Raw genomic sequence first — 15,707 nt, forward strand, 5'->3', positions numbered from 1 at the left:
GTTGAGAGTGGAGATCTTAAAATCTTTTATTATGTTTAGAAGCCCTACAGAAATTGTACTTTTTATCCTGGGTATTTAATGCATCAGTAATTTGCTTTGGGTTAGAATTCTTTCATCTCAGTTTGAGGAAACAAACTTTCATATGCTGATCAGAAGCTCTGACTTAGTGGTTGATGTGGAGGAATTTTAGATTTCATAATTGCACCAGATTCTGGAGCCACAGCTACTGTACCCACACTGGACAGATGCTGTATTTGAACTCCTTTGGCTATGGATACCCACCCAGTGGCAGCAGAAATTAAGTGATAATAAGTGGAAGATGGCTTAGATAGGAAACTCTTGGTTTTCACTTAGTGGTTTGTTAACATTAAGGCATTTGCTTTTACTTTTGACAAATTAACAGGAGGGGTATATTTTTTAATATTGTGACCCAGTGTAAACACATGTACAACTGAAACAGAAATTTCACAGAAACAGTTCTTTCCTTTAAAATGTGCAGTTCAAGTAGGAGAAGATACATAGCTTAGTGGTAGAGTGCCTGCCTAGCATGCATGAGGTCCTGGGTTCAATCCCCAGTACCACCATTAAAAAATAAACCTAGCCCCCCCAACCCCAAATCCTTCAAAAACGACAACAACAAAATGGTTCAGCCTTATATTTTTTTAATTATTAAAGCAATGCTAGTTATCAGCCATATTGATTTCAAGAACCACCAGTAGGATATGAATGACTTCTGGTTTAAAGACAAAACACTGCTTTAGGCCAATTCATGAACTTTCAGGTCATAGAAGTTTCTTTGATGCAGAGCCTCAGGCTCAGTCCTACCCTCCAGAATTGTAAAGATCTTTTTATTCAATTGTGTGAAGCACTTAGTAAACTCCTTTTGGATTGAGTTTGTGGAATTAGTTAAGTTTTAGCAATGTCATTTTCCTATAAAAGTACAGTTGACCCTTGAACAATGTGATTTTGAACTGCAAGAGTCCACTTAGACGCAGATAATTTTCAGAAGTAAATACTACAGCCCTGCATGGTCTGTGATTGGTTGAATTTGAAATTGTGGCGGAACCGTGGATACAGGGAGCTAACTATAAACATAAAATATACTCAGATCAACCCGAGTTGTTTCAAGGGTCACCTGTGCAGCTTTCCCCTTTGTTTGAGTTGGAGATAGGCTGCGATAATAAAATTTTTCTGAGACAGAAATGTTTGGTTGGGGAAGATTATTTTGGATTATGTTTGATTGAGGAAGAGATTATTCATGCCTTGATGTGCGAAATGAGTGAGAGTGAGTGTTAGATTGTTTCTTTCCTTAGTGTCTCTTCCTTATCCGTCCTCCCCCGGCATCCCTCACCCCTCCACCTGAACTTAAACTTCTTCAGGCTGAATTGTGCGGTAAGCATCCTATGTTTTATCCCTGTTGCCTGTAATAGTTCCTGGCAAACAGGAACTATTTTCTCAGTGCAAAGTATTCTCACATTGCTTTCTTAAGCTCTTCTCTTCTGGTAAACTTTGAGTCTCTTGAGAACAGACTTTATATGTCTCTGTCTTCAGTGCCTAGTTAGTGTTCACTGGTTACTTCTTGAAATGAATTACATTTTGCATTATGCTTCTGCATATCACTGGATTTTTCAACAAATCCAGTTCCTAAGTGTGTGTATTCATGGCTAGTAGCTGCCTCAGTGAATTTGGTGGTGTCTGCTCATTATCTTATTAATCACTTTTTCTATGTAATTTCTAATTCAAGTCTTCTCTCATGAATCCCTTTCTGTTCATTCTGCTATTTATTGTTGCTCCAGTTTTTGAGCTTTTGTTACCACTAGTATATAGTTTTTATTGCTTTAATTAGCAATTTAGATTTAATGAAATGAGCTACTATTTAGCACAATTCTACATTGTGAACTTGTGATTTTTTTTTTAAGAAAAGCATTTGTGGTTTTTTCTGTCTTCAGTTATAACCTTGGTAATATCACATGATTGAGATTATAAAAGAAATTATTTTGTAATAGTTGGGACAAGAAGCAGAATTATAATGCTTCTATGAACTTGCATACACCAACATCGGAGAACTAAGTCGGTATTCCAGTTTGTTCAACAGACTAGTCACTACACTGGCTAAAGAAATAAACATATTTCTTGCAAAATCCTATCTTTGAGCAAAAAGGATCTTTGAAGTGATCTACATTAACCTTAGTGCCCAGATTGCGAAAATGGCTGCAGAGGGGTTATGTGGCTTGCCTCGTTTTGGAGAGTAGTTGAAAGCTTGAAGACTAAGAATATGCTGCAAACTTTTGTGAATTCAGTAGTTTTGTATTTGCCAAAGTCAGAGATGGGAACTAGACACCACAAAGCCTGGGATCTGTTCTGGGAACTTAGGAATGATAGTGAAGGAGAACAAAATACCGATGCAGGGTAGAAAAAAAAGTAGGCACTTGATAAAATTGTGCTGATTCCCGGAAACATTGAAAGTTTGTGTGTTCGAGCAAGATGATGAATTCAGTGTTTAAGGTGGAATTTTTTCCTTAGCCATTTGGTTCATTGTTAGTATGTATTTAATAACCATATGCAGATTACTTGTCCTCTTTCTACCTCAGTTTCTCCCTTGCCCCTCTCCCCTCTGTCTCCCTCCTTCTCCCTGCACCCCAGATGAGAGATGAGTATGCTTTCGGGGCAAACCTGACTTCTAGTTTAAATTGTAGTCTTTGTTAGTGTAGCACAAGTGTGAATACTGCGGTGAGTGGAAATTACACTAGTTGTTTTTATGAAAGATAAAGCTCCCATTTCTTTTTTGTATTTGGTTGTATATATAGTTCCTTGCAGTAGGGTCCTGAGTGGAGCCTGAAGGATAGTTTTAATGACTTGAGCTCTTTCTATCTGGGTCACTCATCTTCCAACCTCAGATACCAAGTTTTCTGCTGTCTCAATCAGAAAAAGCTGTTCTGTTGTTAGTGAATACTGAAATCTTTTGGCAGCCCCTGTTGGAGGAGAGGCAGGGGGCCCAGGTACTTTGCTCTGCCTCTGCCTCTGCCTGCTAGGGTTGCCACAACCAAGTTCTACAGACTGGGTGGCTTAAACAGCACATTGATTTTCTCACAGTTTTGGAAGCTAGAAGTCTGAGGTTAAGGTGTGAGCAGGGTTGGTTTCTTCTGAGGCCTCTCTCCTTGGCTTGTAGAGCTGTCTTCCTCCCATGTTTCCACATGGCCTCCCTTCTGCGCATGCCTGTGTCCTTACCTCCTCTTGCTAGGGTACCATTCGTCAGGATTAGGGCTTTATCTCAAAGACAGTACATTCTGGAGGTTAGCCGTCAAGAGGCCTGTTTTGACTTGGGGCAAGTAACAGTGGACTACAGGAGGTGATTCCGCAGTGTGTAAGGCTTACCACTGTACTGTCAGGAGATTTAGGTTTTATTTTAGGGCTGGATTTTGATTTAGAATATTATTGTACTTTTCCCCCCTCTTTTTGCGAGCCCTTTATTTCAGGAACACCAGTGGTACTTGACCATTCAAGGAAAAGTTAAAGGCCTTTTTTTCAGAACTAGTTTTACTCAACAAATTTATAGATGGAAAGATATTTTTTCCATCCTCTGTAAGATCTTAAATGAAGGAGTAATATTTTTCTCTAGCTTTAACAAGTGAATTATTCAAGAGTGTTAGTAGCAGCACATTGATTGTTCTGCATTTGACTTCAGTCATTTGCCTCATATTTGTCTAGTAGATCCTTAGTTTGACTCTTGATTTGCATCCGTGTACCCATCCCCTGGCTTCAACATCAGCTTTCTGTTAATGTCCTATCTATTCTCCATCTAAAATTTTTTTCCAGTGGATTAACCCCCCCCCAATTCTTTAATTGAGGTAAAAGTTACATAACATAAAATTCACTGTTTTAACCATTTTAAAGTGTCCAGTTCAGCACCACTTAGTATATTCACAGTGTTGTGCAGACACCACCTCTGGTCCAGACATTTTCATCACCTCCAGTGGAAACCCATTCCCAGTAAGCAGTCACTCCTCATCTTCCCCTGCCTCTGGCAACCACTAATGTGCTTTCTATCTCCATGTGTTAGCCTGTTCGGGAGTTTTCATATAAATGAAATCATACAATATGTGACCTTTTATATCTGGCTTCTTTCACTTACATGGTGATTTTGAGATTCATCCATGTTATAGCCTGTGTCAGCATTTCAAACCCCCCCATTTTTTGGCTGAATAATTTTTAAGCCTCTTTTGATATGTGTAAAAATCTTTATTCTCATTTGGTATCAATAATATTAGAAAGTAGAATATTAGGATAACTTTATTTTAATAAAATTAGAAATTTGATGATTATAAAGTGAAAAAATAGTGATTTTAAAAATATACTTTCAGAGCTGCATCCTTTTATAACTACTGGCCTAGACATCTGAATTGAAGTCATTAGTTGAAATGTGGATGCTGAAACTTAGTTGGATTCATGGGATAGCTGAATAAACAGATTCCTTCATCACCCTTATGGAGTCAAATGCTTAGTGCATTTTGTGCATTCTGGTTTAATTCACACACAGCCCAAAGAAAGAGTGTATCTCATCTCGTTACAAATTAACAGTTGTCAGGGACCTTCTGGGATCACTCCAGAGTAGTGGAAATAGTATATATTAAATACATGTTTTATCACTATTTGTTTTTGGTGTTGTAGGAGTCAGGACTTAAAGTTCCCTCTCCCTTCACCCCCTCCTCCTCTTCCATCTCCTTTTTGTTATTAAATGGTTTCAGGAAACACTAAAGTGACATGGATGAATTAAGTTAGTACGAAGAATAATTTCATCCAAAGGAAATCATAAATTTATTTTCAGGCCCTTTAATATCTTGAATGAGAAAAGGCAAATGTAAGAATATAGAAAAATAATGGAGAGTCTAATCTTTCCTCTTTTTAAAACAAAAATAATTGCAGAAATGCTTCTAACAGCCTTTACGTATTTTCAAGGTCTACTTTTTAAAATATACTTTAAAATATGTTTTAAAATCATGCATATATTTGTATTATTGGAATGTGAGTTTAATTGGAGAGCTTTAAAGTTGAAAAACTGTAGAATACATTTTTTTCTTCAGATGTTAGCTTAATGTTGCCTGTATAAATATGTAAATACACATACTGAGAAATGTTTCTGTGGTAGTTACTTTGAGTCTGAAATTAGATATACATACTTTTAACATTCATATGAAATATACGATAGTTTGGTCCACTTTTTACACTAGTCCTAGGAAATTTAAAAGGACGAAAGTCAGGTTTAAAAATTTTTTAGTGACACTTGCATAAAATGAAGGTCTTACGATAAACTTAAAATGGTTTGTTTTACTGTAAAACATCTAATGAAAACTTCATTAAAGAAATGTGGTATTACCTTCCTCCCCCCTGCAGTTTATTCACCCTACGCATTCACAACACACTCCAAGCTGTTATAAACTTTTGTTTTGCCTTCTATCAGGCTGAATTTTACAACAAATACTTATTAGCAGTTATTTTGTGAATTGGCCTTTTTCAAATATGTAACTGGTCTCTACCAATGAATATATCTAATAGTTAATTTTGTAAATAAGTTGACTAAAAGCTAGAAATGATGTATATTAGGAAAAGAAAGAGAAGTGTAAAAAATGTTCATTTAAAAATGTTTTCAGGGAGTGTTACAGTGCTGATATGTGTAGTAAAAGTACTTTTTTCTTACCCTAGTGTCCTAGAACGAAAACATCACCATGGCTACAGAAATTGGTTCTCCTCCTCGTTTTTTCCATATGCCAAGGTTCCAACACCAGGCACCTCGACAACTGTTTTATAAGCGACCTGATTTTGCACAGCAGCAAGCAATGCAACAGCTTACCTTTGATGGAAAACGAATGAGAAAGGCAGTAAACCGAAAAACCATCGACTATAATCCTTCCGTAATTAAGTATTTGGAGGTGAGTCCAGTTTATGTGCTTCAGATGACCCCACTTTGGTTGTTAAAAAGAGGAAAGTTTTTAAAATGCAGGGTAATGAGTATACTGGTGTCTTTTGGAATTAGTGGGAAGAAGTAGAATTTCAGATGAGGTCAATCACCTAAAAAAAAAAAAGGTACTTTTTTTTAAACTCTTAGCATGCATGAATAATCTTTTCAAAAATTATTTGTTAGACGGGGAGGGTATATATATAGTTCAACTGGTAGAGCATATGCTTAGCACGCACGAGGTCCTGGGTTCAATCCCCTGTGCCTCCTCCAAATATAAATAAAATAAATAAACCTAATTACCTCCCTCATAAAAAGACAAACAGATTATTAAAGTTAGACACCAATTTAGAAATAGGCTTTGTTATAAAGGTTCATAATGTATTTCAGAAGAGGGTATTTTTATTCAGCTAGGCCAACCTTAAAACACTTGTTTTCATACCCACAGTGCATATAAAAAATGTTAAGAGACCGCCAAAGTAGGAGTATTTGTGAGAGTATACATTCAAAATAGTGACTGCATGTCCAAGACACTGGCCCTCTCCAAGCCTCTGGTAGTAGTCAGGGAAGAGGGCTCTATTTCCTTGAGGTTTGAGCACCTGCCACAGTCTGTAGGCTGAAACCAACTCTGAGATGGCAAATAAAGGCAGAGTGGGGGCCTGCACCTATGTCAGCTTGACTTAACTGCCCTTTGAGCTCTTTATTTACTTCTCTTAACCTAGGAGTTAGCCTTTGTGGTTTGCTCTTCATTGCTAACGCCTGTTACTTTAATCAGGTTGTGGTCTGCTCTGCCTCCTGTGAAGAAAATGTATCTGCTTTATGACCTGAGACCTATTATTAAAGACCTGTATGCATATCGGACATAATTAGTATGTTACAGGCACATGGCAGAGATATATTCATTCAGAGGTAAAGACAGATTTAGCTTTTTTTCAGGTATTTCAGTTGTTAGACTAGACTTGAAGAGTTTGGGAGAAGTTAAACCAGGGGCAAGATAACAGGATTTTATGCTGAGGATTTTGAAGGGACTGGAGGTGTCTGTCTACCTCTTACCCTTTTTTCTTTTATTAAGGTATGGTCATGAGATTGTGTTGGGGTCAACAGCATCTTGGCTGATGGGTTGGGCATAATGTGAGCAGAGAGGAGGAAAATTCTAAGCAATGTCAGTAGGGTAAGAGGGGAAATCTCTTAAGATGTACACTGTTATCTTTGTTTTAGAACATAATGAAAAAGTTTTAATCTTGTTTTCTCCCCATTTAATGACAGCTTACATTTTGTACATACTTATTTAAGTTTCAAATTCAGTATAATTAGACTGTATATTAGTTTGATTGATTAATTAATTAATTTTTTTTAACAGAATAGAATATGGCAAAGAGACCAGAGAGATATGCGGGCAATTCAGCCTGATGCAGGTTATTACAATGATGTAAGTATAAGATATGTCATACCAGCTTAATAAAGACCTCTTTGCTTGGGCATTTGAACCTAAAATATGGAATCTCAAATTTAGACATGGACTTTTAACATTTTTGTAATTAAAATGAAATATTCCTAAAGGAGTAATATAACGTATCTGTGCAAACCATGAGTTATTTTTTTTAATCTCAATTTAAATTTTCCTTTTAATTTGATGGTGGTTGAACTTTTGATTTGAGGCTTAAAGCAGTGTCCAACAAAAGGTTACACTACCTCAAAGTCTTTGTGATAGGAAAGTTAATGTTAAACTTGACTTTTGAATGTGTTTAAAAATTGTGTTGACTTTGAGAAGTAATTTGGGAAATCTGGTACTTGATTTTATTGTTTGTTTAGTAATAATGGGCATTTAACTTTCCTGTATCTCAGTTTTCTTCATTTAATTACTATAGACTAATTATAATCTATTATAATAGTTTTTTTAGAAGTCCTGTATGGTCCCAGATTTGTCTTTAAATGTTGAAATGATTACCTTGCAAGGTCCCTGGCTAATGCCCTGTGTATGATCAGGAGCTGTTTTATTTCATTTTGTTTATTTATTTTTTTGATAGGAGACTTCATTTTTATTTAAAAGTTTTCTGATGATAAACCTGGTTTTCTCCCAGTACTTTTGTTGGGTATCAAAGACAAAAATCCTGTATGGGCAGATATTCATTGATCAGGGGCCCTTTAAACCCAATTTTTTTTCTTTCTTTCTTTCTTTTTTTTTTTTATAGTTGGTCCCACCTATAGGGATGTTGAATAATCCTATGAATGCAGTAACAACAAAGTTTGTTCGAACATCAACAAATAAAGTGAAGTGTCCAGTATTTGTTGTTAGGGTAAGTATTTTTGTTGGATGTTTTTTGGAAAAGTTAATTCTGAGTTATTCTGTAAATGTATTTAACAGGACAAAAAATTAAACATCATTTTAAATGTATGTGAGGGAGGAAAATCAGGCATTGCTAATGATTTTATTTTGGAATACCCAATCATTTTCCCACTATATCCACATTTAGTAAGATACCACTTTTGGATTGCATTTCTTCATGTTGCAGTTTCCACAGAATTCTTTCTGGGCTGGCTGTGGATGGATGGATGGATAGATAGTTAGATATTGCAGCACATCTCTGGTTTGCTTCTTTGTTTTTTTGTTTGTTTGTTTGTTTTGGTTTGCTCTTGAATAGGAATTTTTTGTTGCTGTCTGGAGAGCAGCATCTCAAGGTAAATGAAAACTCTTAGGGCTACTAGGAAGGAAAACACCCAAGAAGAGCTGAAAACCAATGGGAGACCATAATTGTCAGCTCAGTTAACACATTGTTAGGTACTCAATACATTTTCACTAAGATTTTTAAAATGCAGTTTTAAAGTAATTAGTACATTGACATGATTTGATTGATTAAAATTTGAAGAGGTTTGCAGTAAAGATGTCTTCCCATCTCTGTCTCCCAGGCATTCAGTTAATACTCCCCATAAATAACAGTATGATTGTTTTTTTTTGTAGTTTGCTAGTAAGAATGCACTTGCTGTTTTTCCATATATCAAGTCCAGAAATGTAGGATGCTTAATAGAGTGAGCAGATTAAAAATTGAAAAAATAATGGGACAGAGAAAAGACAGTCATGGCAAACATTATGGCAAATGAGCAAAACAAGCAGTTCCTCTCACTAGAGAGGTGTGGTAGGCAGCCTGGAGGTCTGGAGGGAGGGATGCTGCCTTGAGCTCCATATAAATGTGGCTATTCAGTCGTAGGCTCTGTGTTTGCCTCAGACACTGCAGCCATCAGTAAAGGAACATTATTTGAATGTCTTTCGTGTTAATAGAGCCGGCCTGTATGTAGTGTGATTTTGTTTACCAGGGGATTTGGCAGGAGGAGTATGATGTGCAGCTAACTTTAATACCTTGTTAACATAACACAGAAAACTTTGAGATGAGTAAAATCTGAGCATTCTGTGTCCTATATCTTGTTAGGTAAATTTCTCATTGGGGGAATCAAGTTATAAGGTCTTAAGAAATTTGCGTATAGAAGAGGCAAGTCCACACTGCAAGATATTTAAGGCATAAAGACTGTGGGTCCTGTGTCTACAATTTGGTTGCCTGTAGTATTTACTGGGTTGGGATTCTTAGCAGATAACAGAAACCAGGAAAGTAGGATTTCATTAACAATAATCAAAACCATGATATACATACAGGTAAGCAGTAAAAGGCTGGCTTCTTATATATATCTTTGTAATTTACCAAATAGTTTTCATTTTATGTATCTCATCTTGCTGTTCTCATAAGTACACTTGTATTTTCCAACTCTGTGTCACAGTTTTTACTTTGGAAAATAGAATTGTTGTATTGATGTTTCATATATTTACATCTAAGGAAAATGAGTATGTAATCTTCCATAGAAACTTGAAAATGAAAGTGAGAAAACGTCTGTTGCATTTTGAGTTGATAAGCATGTATCACAGATTACCTTTAGTATGCAAATTGTGACGTTAAAATATTGGGGTGGTGTTAGTCATGCCTCTTTTGCATTATATTTTTTTGAGAACAGATCAGCATAAGACCTGTCACTGCTTGATACTGTGAATGAAGGACAACTTTAAAAATATATATCTATATAGTACATTTAGTTTCTAGGAAAAGTTTGATATCCTTGATGTCCTTAAATTGCTGCTTACTGTAATACTGTTTTTTCATGGAACACTGGTAACTTCTTCCTGAATTGGTCCACTAGCAGTTGTGATAAACCAGAGCCTTCATTCATTTGGTCTTTGCGTTTTTCTAGTGACTGACCATCTTACTTATGCTAGTCTGCCTTGTATCCTGGGAACATTAGATGTTTGCATATTTTGTTTTGAAATGCTCTTTAGAGTGCCTCAGTTTGTGTAACTTAAGTTGTACTAATCATGTACTTATTTTAAATTGAGTTAATGAGCTAAAGTGCCAGAGCTTTTCTTGCATTAATAGAAGTTCTTTTCTGACAAAGTACTTGGCTTTAAATCTGAGCTGTGCTTAAGTGAAAGTCAGTATTGTCCACTGAATATTAATTATTGGATATTTCATCAATAAAGACTCTCTAAGTGTTTTAAAAATTAGGTGAGGTTGATGGTTTGTGACCTTGTATAATCTGTCTTTTTTCCCCTTCCCCAGTGGACTCCAGAAGGAAGGCGGTTGGTCACTGGAGCTTCTAGTGGAGAGTTCACCTTGTGGAATGGACTCACTTTCAATTTTGAAACAATATTACAGGTAACAGTAATCATCAGATGGTACCCTCATCCTGTGGTACTGTAAAGAACTTGAGATAGTTACCTTATTGGCATTTTTAACTTACAACTGGACAGATCATTGTTATGAGTTTATATGTGCTCCTGTAAAACCTCCCATTGTATATTCTTTCGTATAATGTTTACAAATGTTTTGTGTTTTCACAGGCTCACGATAGCCCAGTGAGGGCCATGACTTGGTCGCATAATGACATGTGGATGTTGACAGCGGACCACGGAGGATATGTGAAATACTGGCAGTCGAACATGAACAACGTCAAGATGTTCCAGGCACATAAGGAGGCGATTAGAGAGGCCAGGTTTATACACAATATACCATTTTCTGTAGTCCCTAATGTCATGGGTAAATTATTCTCTAAGTGTATTCTGGGTGCAGAGATGCATGGGCTCTGTCAGATTCTGGGAAACTTTCTGCACCCTATAAACACGATATTTTTCTTTGTTTTCACACACTCACCATTTTGCTGGCACCTTTCTGAAGTAGTGTTGTCCCGGTATCAGCCTCTGCAATCTGTTAGAGATGTATTGTCTGCCGCATTTTGCACTGGTTTTCTCTTTTCATTTATGGTTAATAATGTGTATACGTTATTCCTTTTTATTACCTACTATGTAAGACAAGAATATTTCATTCCAAATAAAGAATTCAGTCTTTAATTATACAACTGAATAAAATCTAAAGCCTGCAGAAAACACCTTCAGAGTTCACACAAAATACAAGGATAAAAGGCTTAAGTGAAGACCTGGTTGGCTTGGTTATGCCACGACTTCAAAAGGAAAGCATAGTAGGACTAAAAACTCTCCAAGTAACTCTGGATGTAGCAAACGTTAATGGTTAATGAGTGGGTTCTTTCAAGCTTTGAAACTGTAAGCAGACCATTGTCAAGACGACTCTAGGAACTTCCTCCTGATTCACTGTTGATAACGTCAGTAATGCAAATGTGTAATAAGTGGAAGTTTGAAATTTTTTCAGTGAGTTGTATATTTTTTACCTATCAGTGAGGTATGTATAGTAAAACCGGAAAAGGAAGTTGCAAAAACAAGCCTGAAGAGCTGCTGCAGCCTCAGAACAAAGCTCAGCAGCATGCTGTCCGGCGGTGCCGCCCGCGTGTGGGAGGAGGGCGGCGTCTCTGTAGGAACACCATCCACCACAGTCACTGTTCCACTGTCAGAATCCTAACAAGACCTGGTGCATAAACATGCTTCTGCAAAGACTGTGCCTTACTGTCCTGCCCATACGTTGAGTTTTGGCATTTGGTCCCTTCTTAGTCATAGGGTTCAGAAGCTCAGGGGAGTCCTTAGAGGCAGATGAGAAACTCGATGGTCCTTTACAGGGAGGAAGAAAAGGCAGCAGATTCTTTGACTTTAAACACCGTCTGAACGTCCCCATGTTAGTTTTCCTCAAACAGTGCAACATTCCTGCGATAGCCCGCCAGGAAGAAGGTGTGAACGGTTTCCGCAGACCTTTTACATAAATGAGAAACATCACATGTGGGATGTTTAACAACCAGTCTTTAAATAGCCGGCCCGAAACTTTTCAGCTTTTTTTTCATGGTGTTTGAAGCAGAAGCTGATGCTAATCTTTTGAGCAGTACTCCTGTGTGATTTAACAGACTTTACAGGAATATTGCAAAGATAGAATTCGTTTAGTTTCTACACTTAAATCAGCTCCATGTTTTCTGTTGGTACAATAGGAAATACTGTACTGTGGAGAGCATGGGGACCATTAGTACTGATAATACACTCATAAAGTTCTCTGAATATTGATGAGTGAGAACTAGGAAGCAACTACTGTGTTGAAGTAATTCTTTTGTTGAGATACGTTTGTTAGCTGCCAACATTCTCTTTGAGGGCTTCTTCACTGTTGGATCCTTCCCTCTCCTGTTTATAACGCAGCACAGTGTTTTTATTTTTCCCTGTCTGAGAAGCATGGATAATCTGTTAAATGCTGACTTCTTTCCCCTGCTGTGTGTCTTCATGTAACAGTTTCTCACCCACGGATAATAAATTTGCTACGTGCTCTGATGACGGCACTGTTAGGATCTGGGACTTTCTTCGTTGCCATGAGGAAAGAATTCTCCGAGGTACGTGTGCTAACAGTACTGATTGGAATATTTAAATAGGGAAGGCATTTGTGGTTTAAACCATCACAATACCACAATACCAGCTTACATCTCCATTCGATTTTTTTACATATTTACACCGTCTCAGTCAGACTCTTTTAGGAAACCTGAACTCTCTCTCTGGTTCACAGTCATCTTTGCAGATTTTTACTACTAATATTACCTTTGAGTTCTTTGAGGTATAAGTTAAATACACACATTCCTCTTCTCCCCTCTCCCCCCAAGGGCTTGCTTATCTGTATGCATCTGTTAGGGCTGCATTCTTTTTCCTGCCTTGTACTGGGGTAGCGTTCTCCAAACATACCGACACTGTGATTGTGTTTATGTAACTCACATTCTCTTGGGAGCCATTTTACAGTGTGCATTACATGAGGCCTCAGCAGCTACACCTCTCAGTATTGCTGTCTGTGGAAGGGAGGTGGTTTTTCACTGTACCACATCCATAATGCATAGTCCACTTGTGATTAAGTTTTGGAGGGGTTCTTTATTTACTTCTGTTGACTTCATAGTTATAAACTAATATCTATGAATTACTCCACCCTAGAAAAGAAATCCATATTTTCACTTGGATTAGCTTAGCTTTAGACTTCAGAGTGGGACTGTTGAAATACTAACTATACATCAACACCATTTATGTGAATTCAGTGATGTTAGAGTAAGGAATTAACTTTCAAATATGCAATACAGACATCGAAACAAAAACATTTACACTTTTAACTAGATCTCACTAGTTCGTTGTTAACTAGGAAGATAATTTTCTCAAGTGCTTAATTTGAACCTATGCCGATTTAAGGAAGAGTGCATTCTGTTCCATACTCTTGAGTCCAGCATGTCGTAAAAATAACATCTTCCTCCAACACGTAGGTGCAGGGTGGGAGAGTGGGTGCCACAGGCATTCGGTGTCAAGAAGTTACTCCTCTGAGGTTTCCCTTTTTGTTCAAGAGTCAGTGGAGTGAGTTGTCTTGGTTGAATTGTGTCTTTCACCCTTTCAGAGCTTCATTACAACGTGTAATGTCAGTGCTTTCTAGCAGGAAGCTAAATGTTCTTGATATTTAACCCATATTTCAAGCCAGTTTTTTTTTAAATCACAATTATTTAAGCATTCCTGGCTTTGCACTTTTTGTGTGAGTTTCTTCCACAGGAATGTATTGTGACATGTGACAGCTAGCGTAAGGCTACAGTGCAGTCTTAGTGAAGGGCTGTACTCGTGATGATCTTATGATATTGAACACCTTCAGAACTAGTTGGAGTCTTTGAAATCATCTAGTCTGAGTTATTTTGTGGATGAGCACTATGACTCAGAAGGATTAAGCCACATGTTGAAGGTAAAATGAGTTCAGAGCCAGGACCAGCACATCCCGTCACTTGACACCTAGCCTGATGCTATGTCCTGTTGCGTCTTTCCTCACTGTTAGTAGAAGTCTTAGCTGTTAAACAGAAATAAGATAAACAACTATTTTTAGGCTTTGAGTATCCTAAGAAATATAGGAGAAACAGTAATTTTGTTTACAAAGAGCAATTCTAAAGTGTCAAAACAATGAATTTTACAGTGGCCTAAGAGTATGATAGCTGAAGTCTGATATAAAACTACTGTGCATCTTGGATTAAAAAAAGAAGAAAACCTACTATGTGATAGCATTTTCAACCCCAAGTTCCAACAAAGTGTTACTCAGTTTTGGTCATGAAATTGTTTCTAAATAGCACTTCGGAACTTTTTGTCTGAAATTTAGAGTATACATGAGATATTAATTAGCAGTTAAATATTTTTAGATTTGAGTCCAGGTGAATTTGGATAAAGTTAAGTGGATGCCGAATCATCACCTGTCTGACACAGCTTAAAAAGCGCACCAGTATATTAATTGAGTTGACTTTTATTTTTTATGTGGGTGATCATCTTATTTTAAGTTTTTAGTATGAAAATTTCAAACATCCACAAAAGTATAATGAACCTCCATGTACTTCTAGGATCTATATTCTAGCTTATTCATGGTTTTTACTTCTTTTAGATAGTATTCTACTTGCTTTATAGTCTACTTTTTTTTCTTAGCACTTCAATGAGTGTATGGGACAAATGTGAATATATTAAACCAAGTTAATTATACCACCCAGGTAATAGTTCTGATATCAGGTCTGTTGTAGTGGACAAGTTACTAGGTTCTGATTATTCGTTTTCTGTCATTCCTCATTTTTCTAAATTTTCTCAATTTTAAACGTGGTTATAAAATAATGAAACCAGTGTTGTTACAGTTGCCCTGTCCTTCACTAGTTGGGTTGGGAATCAGGGGATGATGGAACTCCTGTTGTATCATGGGAAGTGTGAAATTTTTCAAATAAAATTTGAAGTGGGCTTAATTGAATTCTGTTCATAGAAACTTGGTTCACAAAGTTAAGCAAGTAGGGATTGGACCTTCCAACCTCTAAAGCATCAGTTGGCCTGTATGAAGGGGTGATGTTCATGGAGCCCATGTAGGCTCTGTGACAGCAGGCGGGTGAGCATCCCCCTGCAGCGTGTTAATGTTGTGCGTCAGACCATCACTTGGGATTAAGTGTTAAAAAAATCCAGGAACATTTTGATTGTGATTGTGTAGTCCAGCTCTTGATCAAATATTTACCTTTTCTACATTATTCCCGCAAACAGTCTTCTCACAAACATTTTTATATATATTCACTACCTCACATGAATCTCTTTCAATTTTAGGTAGATCTAATTTTCAGAAAGTTCTTTCGTTATGTCAGAATCTGCTTTCTTATAACTTGTCCTGCCTTCTGTAACACACAAAATGCAATCTGTAGTCTCTTCTACATGGCAGCCCTTTAAGAGTCTGAAGACAGCTATCATGTCTTCTCAATGTAGTCCTTCAGCTGTAAGCTTATGGGATCCCTGTATATGGGACGGTACTGT

General features: G+C 37.0%; 1 protein-coding gene across 3 annotated transcripts in view; it reads left to right on the top strand.

Moving 5' to 3' along the window:
* The window catches only part of WDR33 (WD repeat domain 33), a 90,541-nt gene that overhangs the window by 26,155 nt on the left and 48,679 nt on the right, over positions 1 to 15,707 (top strand). For all 3 annotated transcript variants that reach the window (XM_072960791.1, XM_072960792.1, XM_072960793.1), the window contains exons 2-7: positions 5,701 to 5,927; positions 7,314 to 7,382; positions 8,146 to 8,250; positions 10,552 to 10,647; positions 10,833 to 10,984; positions 12,669 to 12,766. In XM_072960791.1, coding sequence (XP_072816892.1) covers positions 5,724 to 5,927; positions 7,314 to 7,382; positions 8,146 to 8,250; positions 10,552 to 10,647; positions 10,833 to 10,984; positions 12,669 to 12,766 — 724 coding nt within the window. In that variant the 5' untranslated portion in view covers positions 5,701 to 5,723. The remainder of the gene's footprint in view (positions 1 to 5,700; positions 5,928 to 7,313; positions 7,383 to 8,145; positions 8,251 to 10,551; positions 10,648 to 10,832; positions 10,985 to 12,668; positions 12,767 to 15,707) is intronic.

Source organism: Vicugna pacos, chromosome 5 (assembly GCF_048564905.1).
Source record: "Vicugna pacos chromosome 5, VicPac4, whole genome shotgun sequence".
NCBI classification, from domain to species: Eukaryota; Metazoa; Chordata; class Mammalia; order Artiodactyla; family Camelidae; genus Vicugna; species Vicugna pacos.